The 19,638-nt window shown below is 37.5% G+C and overlaps 1 protein-coding gene across 1 annotated transcript; it reads left to right on the top strand.

Moving 5' to 3' along the window:
* Positions 1–283: 283 nt before the first annotated feature.
* On the top strand, positions 284–17,106 carry LOC138839052 (malate dehydrogenase, cytoplasmic). The gene is made up of 9 exons (XM_070038708.1): positions 284–391; positions 5,891–5,989; positions 7,070–7,166; positions 8,580–8,755; positions 10,926–11,048; positions 14,940–15,116; positions 15,611–15,724; positions 16,181–16,270; positions 16,760–17,106. The coding sequence occupies exons 1-9, from the start codon at positions 389–391 to the stop codon at positions 16,883–16,885; spliced, it is 1,005 nt and encodes a 334-aa protein (XP_069894809.1). The 5' UTR covers positions 284–388; the 3' UTR covers positions 16,886–17,106.
* The last annotated feature ends 2,532 nt before the right edge of the window (positions 17,107–19,638 follow it).

The raw sequence follows: 19,638 nt of genomic DNA, 5'->3' as shown, positions 1-19,638 counted from the left end.
TACACACGCCTTCTCTCCCGCCAATTGCTGAACGCCATCAGGCAGCCTTTCCCCTCCCGGACCCAAACCATCCGCTCGTCGTTGTCCTCCAATCACAGAGGCTCGTCCTCGGGGACTATTTTTGCAATAGGCTAAGGGCGCAAGGACAAAGGCGCGATGAGACTTTGCGCTCTCGGGAACTGTAGTTCAGCCTTGAGGAAATGCTTTGGAGCCCGCGCCAGAGCCTGGGCCGCCGAAACTACATTTCCCGGGGGGCGTCGCGGCAGGGAGCCGAGCCTTTTCTAGCGAGCACCACACATCTTCCCCGAGTCGGTTCCGCCGTAAAGGTGACCTGACTACCGGACCCTCGTTTTTGCAGGTGCAGAAGTTATCGGCGCAATTCCTAATCATGGTGAGTGTGGGCCCCTAGCTCCTGCACTGCCTCTGGCTTCGTGCCCTTCACTGGGATTTACTGTGCTTGATGAGGTTTTGGAAGGCCCCAGTGCAAGACCGTTGTCTTTGGTGCTATTTGTAAAGCATCTTCTGGGAACTGTCGCAGTAACCTCGTAATTGGGAGGAAGTTGATTTTTTCCCCCGGGGAGTTGTTCCAAGGCTCTGGAGCAATCGCTGCCTTTGGAGAAGTGTAATCTCAATCCTGCTGCCAGGTCAGGGGACAAACGAGAGTCCTGATTTTCTCCCAAGGGCAGTAGAGGATTTCATAAGAACGTAGAGGTCTGATGGGAGGGGAAAGTCGTATTCTAATCTCTTTTTTTCTTTCTTAAGTCGTAATGTTATTAAGAGCTTTTGTCACACAGCCCTTGAAAGCAAAAAGCTCAGGGCTGTTAAGGTACTGCTTACTCACCTTGCAGGAGACCTGTCTCCGCCATATCTAGTTTTACAAAATGTTATTTAAACCCGTTCGTGGAACTCCTTTCCCACTGCCAGGGACACGTTAGCGTCACACGCCAAATAAACTAGGGCAGATATTATGGTGGCCTGTTGTATGAATTCCGAAGCACTATTTGTAAACCGCTAAACCATCATGTGGTTGAAGATCTGGATCTGGATCTCCACGTTTTGTCCCTGATGTAGCCAGGGAGGCAGGGAGGGAGCGGTGACGTAAGAGTAATCTGCGCACTGTTTGAAGGTGACATTTGCTGCCAGACTGGAAAAATTGCCTCAGTGGTCGTACTTATATCCAGATACATTTTTCTTCTTTATCTCAAAATACTGAAGTGAGTGAGGATTGTAAAAACAGCAACGACAAAAAATGCTTGAATGAACTGGAAATTGCCCAGAATCCGGGGGGGGGGGGGGGGGAACATGTTTTCAAGGCGTTACTCATTCAACCTTTATAAAAGGCTTGAAGGGGACAGTGTTATTTTATAGTAACTGTTTCCTATTGTCAGACAACTAGTCATTTAAATTTTAGTTGCAGTGGTTTCTGTCCTAATCTTAAAAAAGAAGAAACTTATTATCAGAAAACCTACAACTATAATTTTAGAACTGGATGCAGCCTTTACAGAGAACATCTTGACAAACATCCCCACTTGGAATATTAAAAATGAGTTTATTAGGGCCCAGAGAAAATTATTTGCTCAAGGTCACACAAGGTTTGTACTGAGGATCCCACAGACAATATTGTCACATACTTACCAAATCATTATGAAATTTTACTTTTAGTAGCTGAAGTTCTGAATGAAGATACAAGTTCATTATGATGCAGATTATCTAATCTATTCTTTGTAACTCAATATTAGAATTTGGAAACTGGAGGTTTCATCTATCTTAAAATGTAGCCTGATGAGGTCAAATGATTTTCCCCAAACTACAGCTCCCATGGCTTGATTCTGTGTTGTTGTTGCTACAAAGTAGACCAGCCAGGCCTAACCCCTGGAACGTGGGTAGTAACACAAAAGATGGTCCATGTGTATGAATGCCTCAAAGATTCAGAATCTTTTGGCCTCTTCAGAAGAGCATGTAAAGGAAATCATTGATTTAGAAAAGAGCCACCGATCGATGTGGAAGAAATAATTTTATTGTCAATGCTCACAGAATTCACAAACATTATAGACCATGATAATGACAATTTGCCTTGTGAAGGTTAAAATGTGTTTGTGACTTTAAGTATCACTATCCCACAATACTGTGAAATTTGTGAAATTTATGTATTCACTTAATCTCAATAAAAAATTATTAAAAAAAAAAAAAAAAAGCAAAGCAAAGAGTCACCAAGCCTGACATGATGGTATATGCCGTTAATCCTAGCACTTGGGATGCTATGGCAGGAGGATCAAGAGTTTAAAGCCAGCCAGGACTACAAAGACCTGTTTTCAAAAAAAAGGAAAGCCTTTTTGTAAACCAATCTGAAGAAGTTTTTAAAGGAAGGGATTCTTTGCTTGTATTCATAAAGAATAACAGCAAAAATAAATGTATGAGAGAATCTGATACTGCTTATCATTTGAATTACAGAAATATATGTAAATTAGGAATATGTGCGTTTTTCTGTGGAATAACAGAAGAAACACTTAAATTCTAGCTTTGCAACTGACACTTTAGCACATTCTCAAGATAGGGCCTGCATCTGCAGCAAGGTCATTAGTCCCCCGCCAAGAGCAAAGACATTCCTTCTTGGATTTTGGCAGACTGCCCAGAATCTGAGCAAAGAATAGTAACCTGCATTGGCACTGAAACATTGTGAGAAATCAGTGGGACTCCCACCATCCTGCTTTTCAATTGCTGTGTTTCAGAAGAGCCCTAAGAACCAAATATGTGCTTCCTTACCTATTTCATCATCAAACATTCAGTTACTAACTAGGCTTTATATTACCCATAACAAGATTGCCTACCTTAGAAAATCTGTCCAGAGACACGGAAATCAACTGCTGAGATTGAATTAGTTGTTCATTAGTTGGCCACAGCCTCTTCACTAAAGACTGGAAACAGATTTTTTTAAAAAAGAAGCTAAAATGAACTCCTAAAATTGACTATTCTAACCATCTACTTGACTTTCCGGGAGATGAAACTTGATAGATGCTGTCCTTTCCCACTCATTTCTAATAGAGACAGTATGTGTTTATCTTTTTCTGGACCTTCATTCATTCAACATGATAGTTTTAGTTGATCACTATATGGGAGTGCAAATATGAGTCAAAGGCATATTTGTTCTAAAGTAACAAGAAATGGAAAAAATTCAGTCTCTAAGAATCCTTAAAGGAAAATTCTGTGATGACAGAGACTATAATTCTAACAACTATCTCAATCTAACAAACCCTGTCTGTTAGGTAGCTGCTATTATTATCTCCATTTCATTATGACAAAACAGTACAGAGGTTAAGTAACTTATCCAAGATCAGAGAACTAATGAGTTGTGGAGCCCAGACTTGAGGCCATCTCTTTAATTGCTTGCTACTTCATACTGCCTCTAGTCCTGTTTTAGACAATTGGCTTATCTGCTGTAAATCCATTTAGTTCACAAATAAATTCCTTAGCTTAAATTAGTACCAAGCACATGATAGGAATTCAATTGTGTATTATTTAATAAGTGAGTTAAATATTATCCGTTGATTGATAAGATTATACCATTAGAAATTGTACCACTGTTTTGCTCATTATAGCTGAAAGTATGCTTTTCCAACCTTCTCAGTACAACTATATATGAATGAAATAAAATGGCTTTAAATATTTAAAATGTATATTCCATATGCTTCTAAATGGTTCTTAAACATTTCAAGCATTTGGTAGCAGTATAAACAAGATGCAGTTATTTCTAAAGTAAATACACTCCAACTAATGTGCCAGGTATTTTAGTTACTTGAGAATAGCAATAAATAAAGGAAACAGTTTGTTTTGTTTTGTTTTTAAGGCCTTAAGGAGCCTGTATATAAAGGAAAAAAAAAATTCTTCATTCCCTTTTTCTCATCTGCTCTACTTGACTTCAAGGAAGAGGGGAACATGACAAGCTGAAAAACATGTATAGGGCATGAAAGATTTTTTTTTCCATAAGTTGCAATAACTCTTAGTAATGATAGATCAAAACATAAATGTTGTGGAGGCTTATATAATAGAAAATATTCATGCATAGTAATAGTGTTCTTCATAAATCTATTTAGGAATATGAAATTAATTGTCAAAACTGGATATTTTATAGTGCTAATCACATTTTGCTTATTCAGAGATATGAAGACCTGGAGCAAAAGTAGTGGGGAAAAAAAATAACAGTTGACACTTTCCTGAGATTTTGTTTTTCTCTTTGACATCTACAATAAACATCATGGTGCTACCTTCTGAGCTTAGGTTTAGAAGGTTCACTGGTGCCTTCCTTCAAGGTCATCATCTTCTCTCCAGGTCAGGGGGATGACTCATCTGGAAGATAGAATTCTAAATAAAACTTCTGTCTCCAGTCAGTTCCATGGGACATTTCTTCATGCAGATAGGCATAGGGGTGACAAAGAGTAGAAGCACATTTATCCAGCATTAGGAAAGAAATAGTTCATCTGTTTTTTAAATTCTCTGAGTTTAAGTTAACTTATTTATTTATGACTCAAGGTCATTTCTTTGATTTTTGAATTTTTATTTTTTTATTTTTATTTTTATTTTTTTGGTCATGGGCGCTTGAACTCTGGGCCTGGGCACTGTCCTTCAGCTCTTTAGCTCAAGGCTAGTGCTCTACCACTTGAGCCATAGCACCACTTCCAGGTTTTTCTGTTTATGTGGTGCTGAGGAATCAAACCCAGGGCCTCATGCTCATGCATGAGAGGCACTCTACCATTAAGCCACCTTCCCAGCCCTGCTTTGAATATTATTTTATTCAAAGTCTGTTCCAGTCCACAAAACTACTTTCTGTTATAACTACAGTATTCTTTGTATGGCTTCATACCCCCTTTTAAAAATATTTTTTTTACTTAATAATGTCCTTTTGTAATCATACTTAACTGTCACTACCTGTTACTATTGTCATTTATTGCTATTTAATACTAAAATTCATTATAATCCAGATATTCTCATTTTCTTAAAAAAAATAATAGCCTTCCTTTTCTAGGTAATTAAGTGAAGCATGATTAATTGTTTTATTAAAACATTTTGGTTTAATGTAAATGGAAAGTTTTAATCATTGTTACTTGGTCCTGGTGTGAGTCTACTGAGCAGGTGCACATGGGGATTTGCATAATAAGGTTCTTCTGGGTTTGTAACATACAATTATTGTGACTTTAGTAGTAAAATATCACCCCCCCCATAATGGGTAAGATTATGTAATAAATGCAAAATTATTTTCCCTACATTTTGAGAGTTACTAAATAGGGGGACAAAGGATACATACTCTGTTGATTTGTATCTACTATAGTAATTGAAACAAATAAGTTCCTTTTCTGCTAAGCTAGTTATAAAGAGAATAAAAGGTTACATTCACTTCTTTTGCTTTTGGTGCCAGAAATTGCTAAAGCACTAAGCTACAGCTCTAGGTTCCTTGAGACAGGGTCTCTCTAGTTTAGCCTAGCCTGTAACTCCATATGTATGTGACCCAGGATGGCCTTGATCTGGTGATCCTCCTTAGTCTGCCTCCCAAGGGCTAGGATTATAGTTGTGTGTGTGTTCATATACATGTGTGTGCACCAGTTTGGGGGATTGAACTCAGGGTCTGGATGCTGTCCTTGAGCTTTTTTGCTCAAGGTTAGCATTCTGCCACTTGAGACATATCTCCACTTCAGACATTTTACTGGTTAATTGGAGATAATCCCACAGACTTTCCTGCTTGGCCTTGATGCTCATTTCTCAACTTCCTGAGTTGGGTTCCAGGTATGAGCCACTGGCACCTAGCTTGCTTTCATTTTGAATATGTTTTTCTTGTTAAAATCTAATTATATACTTTGTTAAAATAGTAATAAGATGTGAATGGATCTTTTCATTTCAGTCTGAACCAATCAGAGTCCTTGTAACTGGAGCAGCTGGTCAAATCGCATATTCACTGTTATACAGTATCGGAAATGGATCCATCTTTGGTAAAGACCAGGTAGGGGCATATCTATAAGTCTTGCTAGTAGAATAAGAATATTGTTAGTAAAACCTATAATTAATTGCACACACATTATTCTATGATGAAGGGATGAGTGGTCCCATTAACTGCAATAGACAGTTTGCTATAAACGGGAACTGGTAATGTGTTCACATGCATCCTTCCAGGCATTGCAAATAATTGCCAGTCAAAATTCTTTCACCTAACGTAGTTAACTTGGTGAAACCAGCGGGTGACAGTCACTGCTGTCACTGATGACAAGGGCTGCTGGGAGAGAAAGTTGATAAAGTGAGAATGTTAATGAATCAGCATGTCCTTATTCACAAATGGTCTTTTGAACCAAAAATAGTCAAATAGAAAAATATGCTACCCAGCAGGAAACAGACATCCCAAATTCTAGCAAGTCTGATTAATATGCACTATTACTATTTATTCATTTTTGCTCTTGATTTATACATAGTTGAATTCTTCCTTCATGTCAGATATTATATGTAGCTATCTAAGAACTTCAATAGTTGAGTTAATAGTAATAATAAGAGCAAGTTATTGGCATCTTACTTCAAAATTATGTTTGTTTCACATACTCCTCTAAATTTCAGTAAGATTAAGATAATTCTTTTCACTGCATCTTTTCTCTTTCTTTTCTTTTCTTTCTTTTTTTTTTTTTTTTTTTTGCTTGAACTCGGGGCCCGGGTGCTATCCCTGAGCCTCACTATGCACAAGGCTAGTGCTCTACCGGTTTAGCCACAGTTTAATTGGAGATAAGAGTCTCAAAAGGACTTTTCTGCCCAGGCTGGCTTGGAACTGTGATCCTCCAATCTCAGCCTCCTGAGTAGCTAGGATTACAGGTGTGAGCCACTGGTGTGGGCTCTTTCACTGCATCTTTTAGCAAAGCATTACTAGTTTTGTAGTACTCCTTTTGCCAGAGTAGTATAGTATTAGCTACCTGAGCTCCTAAAAGAGTGGTTGTGACTAATTAATGAAATTATAGATGTGTAAACAAACTATGAAAGAGACTTCTTTTCTGAGTGGAAGACCTAACCTACACTGACAGACACTGCCCTTGCTATTTGGCAGCCTATAATTCTTGTGCTGTTGGATATTACTCCCATGATGGGTGTTCTGGAGGGTGTCCTAATGGAACTTCAAGACTGTGCCCTGCCCCTCCTGAGAGGTAAGTTGGGGAGGTAAAGGGAAGGGTTTTGTAATATTTTATATCTGCCAAAACATAGATTTGAAATTTTTGCCAAAGATTTAATTAGAAATTATGTCATAGAGATATTTTATTTTTGTTTCTTTAATCACAAGTACTTTTTAACATGAATACTGAGAATAAATAAGGGAAAAAGTAAGAAACAGTTCATGTCAAGTAAAGAACTTCTTTTTCCTCAATGTTTATATATACTCTGTTGTACTGATTAGGTATGCTTAAAGATTATACATCTAAGATTGCCAACATTGTGGCATTAGCACAATAGTAATTAGCTAATAGTAATAGAAATTCAGTGCTAATGCTGGCAGTAACAGAAACTCAATTCTGAAGGATACCCTTCAGAGCCATACAAAACCCTAGACATTAGCTATTCCATTATATGTGGTCCCATTCTACCTAGCTGCCATCAGGTTGAGATATAGTGTAAACTGGCCCAATCATAAATTGTAGTTTAATAAAAATTCATATGTATGCATATAAATGCCTTTGAGAATCATTGAACTACTATGCAAATGTAAGACCAGAGACTTAAATGTGATTGAAAAGTTAATTCAGATATATCAGATTTTGATTTGACTATTATTAAATTGACACTGTATCATAGTAATTGAACTCTGGTCTCTAGACTGACTTAGGCTGGGATTACAGCCTCATTATCTTATCATGGTGACTAGTTCAGCTGTTTAAACTTAAGTTTCTTCATCTATAAATTATGAGAATTATAATATACAGCTCTTAGCATTATTCCTGGTATATTCCTCAATAAACATTTACTATTTTCAATTCAAAATTTGTATCTTAAACCTTAAAGCAGGGCTAGGAAGGTAGCTCAGCGGTAGAGTGCTTGCCTTGCATGCATGAGGCCTTGGGTTCGATTTCTCAGCACCACATAAACAGAAAAAGCCAGAAGTGGCGCTGTGGCTCAAGTGGTAGAGCGCTAGCCTTGAGCTGAAGAACTCAGGGACAGTGCCCAGACCTAGAGTTCAAGCCCCATGACTGACAAAAAACAAAAACAAAAAAACCTTAAAGCAATTTTAATTTAAAAGACTAATTAGTTGCTCCCTTGTGTTATCTATAATAATATGTACAAAGTACATGTTGCTTCAAAAGTTATTAAAGTCTGAATTATATAATTGTGAATAATGAATTGTCAAAGTTAATTATTGAAAGAGGAAATGAAAAATAAATGTTGCCATTTCTGGTGGTGAAATGAATATATATTGTCCTTCCTTTCTTTAGTCCTAAAGGGGGTACAGTCTCCTAAGTAAAAGTTTGTTATTCTGTCAAAGTATAAATGAGTAGATTCAGTATGAAAAAGAAAACTTTACACTTGAATATTTAAGTAGCTCTGCGTGTTGTTTGCTGTGTCCACAGATGTCATCGCAACAGACAAAGAAGATGTTGCCTTCAAAGACCTGGATGTTGCTGTCCTTGTGGGCTCCATGCCAAGAAGGGAGGGCATGGAGAGGAAGGATTTACTGAAAGCAAATGTGAAAATCTTCAAAATCCAGGGTGCAGCCTTGGACAAATATGCTAAGAAATCAGTGAAGGTAACTAATATCATATTTAAATGGAGATTTTAATTATTTGTACTTTGAAACTTCTGCTTTTGGTGTTTAAGTGGAAAACTGTCTTTTTGTTTCTGATTCTGTGCTATGGTAGTAAATACAGACACAGAGTTTTGCTTGATAAAATCTCTCTGGATCTCCTTTTTTGTAGTATAGAAGTCTGTATGCAGAAGTGCTGGGAGATATTTTTCCTGTTAGCATGACATGGAAATATAGTATCTATTCTTTTTTTCTTTCGCTGGTCATGGGGCCTAAACTCTGGCCTGGGCACTATCCCTCAGCTCTTCAGCTCAAGGCTAGGACTCTACCCCTGGAGCCACAGTGCCACTTCCGGCTTTTTCTGTTTATGTGGTGCTGAGGAATCAAACCCAGGGCCTCACGCCTGCAAGGCAAGCACTCTACCACTGAGCCACCTTCCCAGCCCCTTTAGTATTTATTCTTAAGGACAACTTTGTGATGCTTTTTGCTATGTGGGACTGCTTCAGACCTACATTTGTGTGTGTAATTATGAAAAGAGATGGTCATGAGACCCATTTGTTCTTTGCAACAAGAGATAGTACCTTCTGAATGTCCCCCTCCCCCCAAAAAAATTTTTTTTCCTAATCTTGGGGTTTGAATTCAAGGCCTAGGTACTTTCCCTGAGCTAGTGCTCTTCCACTTGAGCCACAGCTCCACTTCTAGCTTTTTAGTGTTAACTGGAGATAAGTGTCTCAGAGACTTTCCTGCCTAGGCTGACTTCACTGCAATCTTCAAATCTCATCCTCCTGAGTAGATAGGCTTACAGGTAGATAGGCTTACCAGCACCTGGCTTATGCCCAGATTTTCTTAATGTGAATGAATTTAAGTATGTTGTTTCTTAAGAAATGGAGTCATTATGACTTCCTGTTTGGTCTCTGTGTTCAAGGTGTTTTCATTTGTTTCTAAATTTTTCTTAATATTATAAAACACTGCCTTTTACCAATGAAGTAACAAGTTAACTAGAACTAAACTTTTGCATTAAAAAGATTTACTAGATAGGGGTATACTATCAATATACTTTCCTGTCAATGACTTGTTTAAAAAGTATCAGAAAATGTCTTTGTTTTAAAAAGAGAATTTTCAAGTTGGCAATTATAATCTTCTATCTGTGATACTTCACAGATTTCTACATTTGTTTCCTCTATTTAATAGTTTTTATTTCCTATAATAATTAACAGAAGTAATAGAAATGAGTTGAGTTAGAAAAGCACAGATCTCCTGGTAAGATTACAAGGGCATTCAGACTGCTGAGCTGTGGGCTCTAGACTGACTGGCTTAATAGTTCTGCTGCCAGAAATGTCCTTGTTGGGGGCAAGTAGTATTACTGACACTGTAATACTTAGAAGCAGTAGAATACATTAGCTGTAGCTTGCTTTCAGATGGCCAAGAAAGATACAAAAATATCTGTGAGGAGGGGGAATGGGAGAAAAAGAAGAGGAAAGGAGACAGAAAAGAGAAATGGAAAGGGAAAAGGAAAAGGATGGAGTAAATTGGTAAAGGGGATAGTCTGGAGTCAGTCTTTAAAATATGCTTGCAATTTTTCTTTTTAAAAGTTATTTTCTTAAAGTTCTCATAACTTAGAAGTCTACATATATTTCCCTATGCTTTATTATAGTTCACTATTGACTAAACCTCCACAGTACAAAAAGATAGCCTACAATATCCTAAAAATTAATAGTTGAATAGTTTGGGAGACAAGATGATTGGTAATCTCTACTTGAGAAATAGTCTAGGTACCACTGAAGATTAGGCAGTTTAAGAAAAACTTTTAATTCATAGACACAAATTGTTGTCATAAACTCAAAAATAAGGAAAATTTTATGAATGACTCAACTTCAATTACTTGCTTTATGTAGTTAAGTAGATAATAGATAAATGCTGTATCTCTGGCACAAAAGCAAAATAGACATGCGCTCTAAGTGACTGCCATATGTAATAGTGGCTTTCTCAAAGACATGTTTTCAATAATCATACCAAACACGAACAAACCAAAACAGAAGGGGGAAAAAATGGATTTTACAAGGTAAGATCAAAATCCCCTACAAACTCCAGTGTAGTTCTATATATTTGGCTCATACAAACGATGTATATGCAACTATACAGCTTATAAACCTGTGCCTCCCATGCATCGTAGGTCATCGTTGTGGGAAACCCAGCCAATACCAACTGTCTGACAGCCGCCAAGTCAGCTCCGTCCATCCCCAAGGAGAACTTCAGCTGCCTGACTCGCTTGGATCACAACCGAGCTAAATCTCAAGTAAGAAAAAGGCCTTTGATTTGTTGCTTTGTATGTCCCTCCCCCACGGTATAACCCCTGCTTACATTGTATTTGATGTTGGTATAATTTGTGGAGAGGAAGGGAAAAAACAAATCATTTAAATAGGGATACAGGTGGACCCATTGCAACAATGAGATGTACAAGTCATTATGTCAAAAAACAAATTTTACAACTTTTGCGGGGGGTTGGGGGGGTAATAGGAAGGGGAAACAAAGGAGGAGGCAACAATGCTTGATAAGAAATGTACTCATTACCTTGCCCATGTAATTGTAACCTCTCTGTACGGTATTTTCACAATAAAAAAAAAAAAGAATTACAAGAAGGGTTAGAGGTCACAGGGAAAGTATTGTGATAGAGGGAAAAAAAAGAAAAAGGCCTTTGAAATTAGGAGTTTCAAACCTTTTCCTCTTTTGAAAGAAGTTGTATTTATTAGGAAAACTTTTTTTACAATTAAATTTGTTAGACTTTAAATCTGTTCTCTTACGAGTAAGAGGTTGTTTCCTGCTGCATTTTATCTTCAACTAAATTTCAGTCACACACTATAATTAAATGAAGTTGCTAACATTCTTTAGGCACAGCAGTTAACAATGAGTGGCTAGTACAAATAATTCACATAGAATATTGTTTAATTTTATTATTTATGTAGGAAATTATAACACAAAGGAGTTTTGTGTTGTGTGGTTTCACTTCATTTTTTTTTTCCCTTCAGCTAAGTAGCACAATCAGATTTCAATTTTATGTTTAACTCTCAATTTTGTATCTTTTACTATTGTGAGTGAGTCCATAAAATATCCCTACTTTTACTACTTAGGAACTAAACTTCAGTTGTTAATTGCCTTATCCCTTTGAACTTTAAATAAATATGCCAAGGAGTCAGTGACAAGGAGATTAGCAATAGAGTTTCAAAAAATTAGAAACCAAGTCAGTTACCTGGGCTAGTTCCTTAGGCTTTCTCAGATCTAACTGCTTCCGGTGCCCTGGTTGTCATGATAAAGTTGAAACTCTCAGACAGAGCTTCTTTCTTGTCCCTCCCACTTTACTGGCCATGACTGTTCATCCATAACTTATCACTTCTGGATAGTTCTACAAGTGTTGTGCTTCTTCTTCTATCCAATGACAGCTTTATTTGGTTTCAAGAGAGCTGTGTTTTTAACCAGAAGATGAAAATGAAAAATTACTGTTTTAAACTGAGACTTTATTTTTCAGCCCTGGAACAAGTCAAAGAAAAAAGAATTTACACTTATTAGGCTTTTATTGTAAGCTAAATACTTTATATATAACTAGTGTATGTGCTTGTGCATATCCATGTACATAATAACTACATTTAGAAAGTTGTTATGATGATTAAATGAGGTAAGATCTATTTTAAGGTCTTGGGATGGTATCTGTCACATAATTAAATCCAGTGAAGGTTGACTGCTATTATTGCTGATTTTTTTTATTATTATTAAGAGGAATATATGTCTGAAGTTGAAAAGAGCCACATCTTAGGAGCTATGTCTCAACATTCAAGTTAACTTAAAAGATAACTGAATAATAAATTTAAGAAGCATACCAGGCACTAGTGGCTCATGCCTGTAATCCTAGCTACTTAGAAGGCTCATGCTTATAATCCTAGCTACTCAGGAGGCTAAGATCTGAGGATCAAGGTTCAAAGCCAGCCTTGGCAGAAAAGTCTGTGAGACTCTCCAATTAATCACAGAAAAAGCTGAAAGTGGCACTATAGCTCAAGCAGTAGAGTACTTGCTCACCTTGAGCAAAGGAGCTTAGGGACAGTGCCCGGGGTCAGAGTTCAAGATCCAGGAGTGGCAAAAAAAAAAAAAAAAAAAAAAGATTTAAATATTCTCTCAGAGGTTTGGGGCTATAGGCAGGTTCTGGTGGCTAGAAAGTAACAAAAGTATAGAAACAGAAGATTTTAAGTATTATGGGAGAATTATAAGGAAAAGGTACTATATGTGGTCTAGTTTTAGCCAAGCAGTTACTTCATTTAGTTCTTACAGAAAGAAAGGTAAAATGAAATCACTTGACAAAACCTCCTTTGTTGTTTTCTTTGAGTTGTTGGTGGAGGCAGACGCTGGAAACCTCTGTTTCTGGAGATATTACTCAATGGCACTTTGTCCCATTTCCTCAACCAGTTTTCTTTATGGGAATAAAAGTCATGAATGAGCCAAGAGGAAAGAGGCTATCTTGTCAAACTTTGGACATCACTTTTTTTTTTTTTTTTTTTTTTTGCCAGTCCTAGGGCTTGAACTCAGGGCCTGAGTTCAAGGCTAGCACTATTCCACTTGAGCCACAGTGCCACTTCTAGCTTTTTTCTGTGTATGTGGTACTGGGGAATCAAACCCAGGGCTTCATGCATGCTAGGAAAGCACTCTACCACTAAGCCACATTCCCAGCCCTTGGCCATTGCTTTTGGCACACATTCTTTGTGATTAAAAGTTAGGCACTGTTTCCGCATATCAGTTCAGCTTTTAGAAAGGTTTTAAAGATATAGTTTCTTCTTATAGATGTCATTTACCCAGTGAGAAAATAATAAACCCAAAGATAATTTTTTTGTACATGGATGTTAACTATTCTTATATAATTGTTTTGAAACCCAGAGGTCTTAGCTCTCTCGTGGCTGTTTATCACCTGCAGCACTCCCCTGGGTATTGATAAATCAGAGCTGAATAATTGACAGCGCTGCCAGTTAGTTGGTATTAGGGACAAGAAAATTGCTAGGGCTGGAGATTCAGCCAAAAACTTTTAACAGATCTATATGACAAAGCTGAAAATGTCTAAGGAAGCAAAAGACTATTATTTATCCTGGATAACAGACTAGCTCTGACATGAATGATATTCAGAAATAACATCTGCTGGGTACAAAGTACCTGGTCTTGGCTGTCCAAATAAAATTGGATTAGCTCAAAAGATCAAAGAAACTAGGTAAGGTAGTCAACACAAACAAAGGAAGTTAGAGGAGCCATGGAGACTCCTTGATGCAATTTGTCTTCACTGTACTTTGGAATAGTTGAAGCTGACATTCAAGGGGGTTATAGGTTCTTGAGTTCTTAGTAAAAACAGATCTTGGGTTACTTGCTCAATATGTAAATATAGATACAGATATTGATAAAGTATAAGAATATTTTTTAAATACTTAACATTTTATTATAAGACATTATTATTATAAAATAATGTGATGTTAGGTTATTTTTGTCCAGCTATATATAGGCTAATATAAGTGTTCTGAACACATGTAAGGTGCAAGGCTAAGTGCTGATCTTCATCAGATTTAGTGTGTTAAAAGTGTTTTGTCTTAGAATATTTACCACTTATGATGAGTTTGTTTGAATGTGACCATAATAAGGAGGGTGCATATATCTAACCTTTTTCCTTCAGTTTCCTAATCTATCTAATGGGAGGGTCATGTGTTGATAATTCAAGTCCCTTCAAACTCCAAAGTTTCATATTTAGAAGTACTTGAAAAATAATTTGTATTTGGTATATCATAAGTAAGAATGTACCTAAAATACATGACTGCTCAGAAGTGCTAAGGGAACATCTCCATGTAAGTATTGACAACAAAATAAGATTACCTTTCTGTATTCAAGAAATATTAACCTTTTGGTTGATGTTTTATAGATGATAAACTTTACTATACTAATCACAAATTGTGGGGTACTTTCTGCCTTTAAAGTTCACAATTGTTAATGCCACTAAGTTATTTAGAAAATTGCCAAAGAGCAAAATTTGTCTTTTTCACAAATCATTTTAACTTGTATACTCTTGAAGTTCAGAAGCTTTCTATCTTAAGGGCTTTTATTAAATAGGTAACATTTTTTAAATAAGAACCATTTATCTAAATAGTATGTTGGCTTTCAATTCAACCAGATTGCTCTTAAACTTGGTGTGTCTGCTGATGATGTGAAGAATGTCATTATCTGGGGAAACCATTCCTCCACTCAGTATCCTGATGTCTGCCATGCCAAGGTGAAATTGCATGGAAAGGAAGTTGGTGTGTATGAAGCTCTCAAAGATGACAGCTGGCTCAAGGGAGAATTCATTACGGTGAGAAGTCTTAAGAACTCTTAGGAGTCACACCACACTGCTGGCTGTCTCCAAGGGGTGGAGGGGACAGCTCAGGGACTGATGTCTTTCATAGTTGTTCTGATAACTACATCTTTATTTTATTTTCCTACAAAGCCAGGTATGGTTTACTCTGATTTTATCTGTTGTATAGCAGTTGAGGTCGATTAGTAAAATGGGAAGAAAAACTGAATCATTTGGTTATCATTATATTAAGATCTATTTCTTCATATTTAATGTGATAAATGTTCTACAGAAATTTGTTGCATTGGGTTGTTTTTTTGTTTTGTTTTTATTTTCAAGAAGACATGCTTATGACTGAATTAGGTTAGTATGCTCAACACTGAGTAGTTGAATGGTTTTGGAGAGGACACATTAAGCCAGAATTGCAGCCTTTTACCCCAGGGTAAACTTGGAATTGATGAGAGTTTTCTTATGGTCAAGTAACACTGCTCCCTCTACCTGCCCCACCTCAGAGTGTGCAGCAGCGTGGTGCTGCTGTCATCAAGGCTCGGAAACTGTCCAGCGCAATGTCTGCTGCAAAAGCCATCGGTGACCACATCAGAGACATCTGGTTTGGAACCCCAGAGGTGAGGACGCCGATTTGTACGGTTATGGCCCGTGCAAATTTTTGTTCCCTGATGGTGTAATATAAAAGGAGCCTGACCTTAGCAATCAAGCCAAATAGGTTCATTTTCCAGCCAAGAAACCTTGAGAAACTCTTAACTTTTACATTTATCATACATGATTGTGCTGGTTAAATGAAATTATATTTGGAAAGCCATTTTTCTTCTTAAAACCAATTTTGAACCAGAGTTTCCTTAGGTGTAAAGATGATACTTCTTTGGCCTACCTGACACCTAGTTTGGAAAAGTTGAATGTGATAATATCCATGAATGTTAACTTGTCATGGAAAGGCATAGTACTGAGGAAATTCCTTATATACACAGTTAAGGAAGTCACCTGGCTTTCCTTTGTTAGTTTATATGTCAGTTGGTTATAAAAAGTAATTCCTGTGCCTCAGGAGAATGCACGGTATTTTTCAGGGGGAGTTTGTGTCTATGGGTGTTATCTCTGATGGCAACTCCTATGGTGTTCCTGATGATCTTCTCTACTCATTCCCTGTTGTAATCAAGGTAAGTGTGAGGGTTTTGGGGTAGGCATTTGGATGTTGTTATAGGGGGAGGGAGTCACTCCTATGAGAAAGTAGTCACTTTCATTTAATTTTTTCTGCTTTAAAATTCTATAAACCACAACTTCAAGTTGTAACGACTGTAGAAAAGAAAATTCATCCCCACTAGACACATTATGTTATTATACCTCTAGTATAAGATACCAACAAATAATGTCTATTATATTTTCAAATGAAGCAATGGTTCTCATCATTCCTTTTTTTTTTTAAGATTTAGTGGATTTTAAATTCAAGTGTTGACTTATATCAGAATCATCTTCTAATTAAGTTTTGGGTTCAGGGCTGGGATTATGCTCAGTAGTTTCTGATTACTTCTTTAGAATCAGACTTTAAAACAGGAATAAACAGATATAAATTCCAACTAGATTGTTGCCTGCTAACAGATCCCTTTAGTTTCATTATAAATCTCTTACTTACAATTATTTTCACACAGAATAAGGCCTGGAAATTTGTTGAAGGTCTCCCAATTAATGATTTCTCACGTGAAAAGATGGATCTTACTGCAAAGGAACTGACAGAAGAAAAGGAAACTGCTTTTGAGTTTCTTTCCTCAGCATGACTAGGCCATCATTTTGATGTGAATAAATACCCAAAAGCTGAAGAATCTAAATGTCGTCTTTGACTCTAGTACAAAATAACAATAATGCTATTACTTAAACTACTTGTGGGGGGAAAAAAAGCATTTAAAAAATTGTGTGCTTAGTGGTACAGATTTGAGTGAATGTCTACAATCATGCTGTTATTGCTACATTCTAAATAAAAATATATATTCATGTGAAAGTGTCTCAGACTCTTAATTTCTAGCTAATATTTATTTTTTTCAGGTAATAAACTTGCATGTCTCCTAGCTTGCCTAAAGGGTTGTGATTTTTTAAAAAAATTTCTGGAAAGGGCTGGGAAGGTGGCTCAGTGGTAGAGTGCTTGCCTTGCATGCACGAGGCCCTGGGTTCAATTCCTCAGCACCACATAAGCAAAAAGAAAAAAGCCAGAAGTGGCGCTGTGGCTCAAGTGGTAGAGTGCTAGCCTTGAGCTGAAGAGTTGAGGGACAGCGCCCAGGCCCAAAGTTCAGGCCCCATGACCGGACCTAAAAAAAATTCTGGAAAAAGTAATTGCATTGGAAATTAATCTGAAATAAAGCATAAATTTCTTATATAGGAAATTCTATGAAAAATTAACCAATATATTTTTTTCAATTGCTGACATAAGAAAAACACGTAACTTTAAAACCTTAAAGATTCATTCATGCTTTTTGGAAATTTTGATTTTAAAATTAGTAGTTAAATAAGTTGCAGATAACAATTTTTGTCATTGGGTGAAATTAGAAGTCATTTTCATGGTAGAAAAAAATGATAGCAACAAGTCTTCCTCTATTCCTCTGTAGCAGAATAAGGAATCATTTACATTTCATACACAATAAGTATCACAGAAGTTTTTGTAGTGTTAATGTTTATAGTCTAAGCTTAATTCTAGAAACAGTGTTAAAAAAATAGTCCTTTGTTTTCTATGATAACAGGATACATTGTCTCTTCATTCTTTCCTTTGTCTGCATGGGGCTTGAACTCAGGGCCCAGACTGTCCCTGAGCTTTTTTTTTTCTCAAATGTAACACTCTACCACTTTGAGCCACAGTTCCACTTACAGCTTTTGGATAGTTAATAAAAGATAAGAGACTTATGGATATTTCCTGTCCTGGTGGGTTTTGCACTATGATCCTCAGATCTCAGCCTCCTAAGTAACTAGGATTACAAGTGTGAGCCACCAGCACCCAGCAGTTTTTTCCCTCTTGTGCTTATCGCATTGTCCAAACATGTGCCATAAATCTCTCAGGGCTTGCTGTAATAGTCCTCATGGATGCACAAGTACTTGTTGATTAGATTTGTTACTTAAAATTACCTATGTCAGGGCTGGGAAGGTGGCTCAGTGCTAGAGTGCTTGCCTTGCATGCATGAGGCCCTGGGTTCAATTCCTCAGCACCACATAAGTAAAAATGAAAAAAGCCGGAAGTGGCGCTGTGGCTCAAGTGGTAGAGCGCTAGCCTTGAGCTGAAGAGTTGAGGGACAGTGCCCAGGCCCAGAGGTCAGGCCCCATGACCGGACCCAAAAAAAAAAAAAATTACCTATGTCAGCCTGTAGTCAGCCTGTAGAATACTAATTAATAGACCTCTATTAATTAGAAATATAGGAGAATGTCAGAGAGACAGAGTATGGCTCTATTAAGGTTATTGGAGAGCTCTAGATTACCTGAGGTCAGTTTCTCCTGCATGGTTCCAGGTGTCTATTTTGTTTTCTCTTTTGAGAGTGTTCTTTTCTGCTTTTGTCTAACATGTAGGTAATGATTATGTGTTTACTGACTGCAGCAAGAATCTCGCTGTCCTAAGACTAGTTCTTACCACTACTTCAGAATTCAACCATCAGATGAGGTTTGGAGTATTCAGCTGCATGTGACTTCTTAGTAAGCAGTACTCCTGGAAGAAACCTCAAAAGAGGAGGAAGAGCAGGGGCAGGAAAGGAGGGAGGAAAGCAAGCCCTGGTATATTGCAGCAAGAATGAATCCGGGCTCAGTAAGTTAGGGAACTGTCCTGAAGCCAAGGAGCCTGGTGCTGGTGGGAATTTCTTGTCACCTCCTGTAAGTTCTGACAGTAAGGGTCTCATAGCTCAAGAATAGTCCTCTGGAAAGAATCATAGTTGCTAGCTGTTGGAAGTGCTGTAAAAGAAAACCCATGTGGTAGGAGCTGAGTGCTAAAAGGGATCTGGTCAAAGCACCATTATTCACAATACAATCACCCTTCAGTCTTATTCTCTTAGTGAGAGTTAAATGTGTTAGGAAAATGGAGGAGAATGGAAAAGAAATAGACCAGACTCCATCATCAACAGGCTAGGACTGTTCAGGGGCACAGACCTTGCCATGGGTTTGGAGGTTGTGCCAGAGAGCTAAGACAGGAGCTGGGTTTTTATAGGAGGTCTAGGCAAGGAGGCAGAGGTTAATGAAAAAGCCAGTAGGTCAAAGAAGGTAGGTTCCTTTCATTTGGGCCCACAATGGGATGTTTACAGTGGGCTTAGGTGGATTGCCTTGCCAGCACATCAAACAAGTTCATACCTGCGATTTTGCCTGGGGTTTGTATGGGCCTGGGACAATAGGGTGCGGGGTCAATCCTTCAAGATGAATTGCCATTTTATGATTAAATGGAGAGGGCCTGGTTGGGGTTCAGAATATAATAATCCACCGTGCTTTAGCTCTGGAAGAACCTCTCCTACTGTCTCTCACCAACCCCTTTTTCTCCCAAGAATGGTTACAGAAATAAAAATTCTTCTCT

Source organism: Dipodomys merriami, unplaced genomic scaffold (genome assembly GCF_024711535.1).
Source record: "Dipodomys merriami isolate MVZ:Mamm:240054 unplaced genomic scaffold, mDipMer1.0.p SCAF_290, whole genome shotgun sequence".
In the NCBI taxonomy this organism is placed as follows: domain Eukaryota; kingdom Metazoa; phylum Chordata; class Mammalia; order Rodentia; family Heteromyidae; genus Dipodomys; species Dipodomys merriami.
Note: the sequence above shows the minus strand (reverse complement) of the source record. Positions and strands in the feature narration are given on the sequence as shown.

Bases quoted from the DNA above. Each gene is read 5' to 3' on its own strand.
- LOC138839052 (XM_070038708.1), top strand. The intron at 5,990-7,069 runs GTAGGGGCATAT...GCTATTTGGCAG, and splicing joins CCATCTTTGGTAAAGACCAG to CCTATAATTCTTGTGCTGTT. The intron at 16,271-16,759 runs GTAAGTGTGAGG...ATTTTCACACAG, and splicing joins CATTCCCTGTTGTAATCAAG to AATAAGGCCTGGAAATTTGT.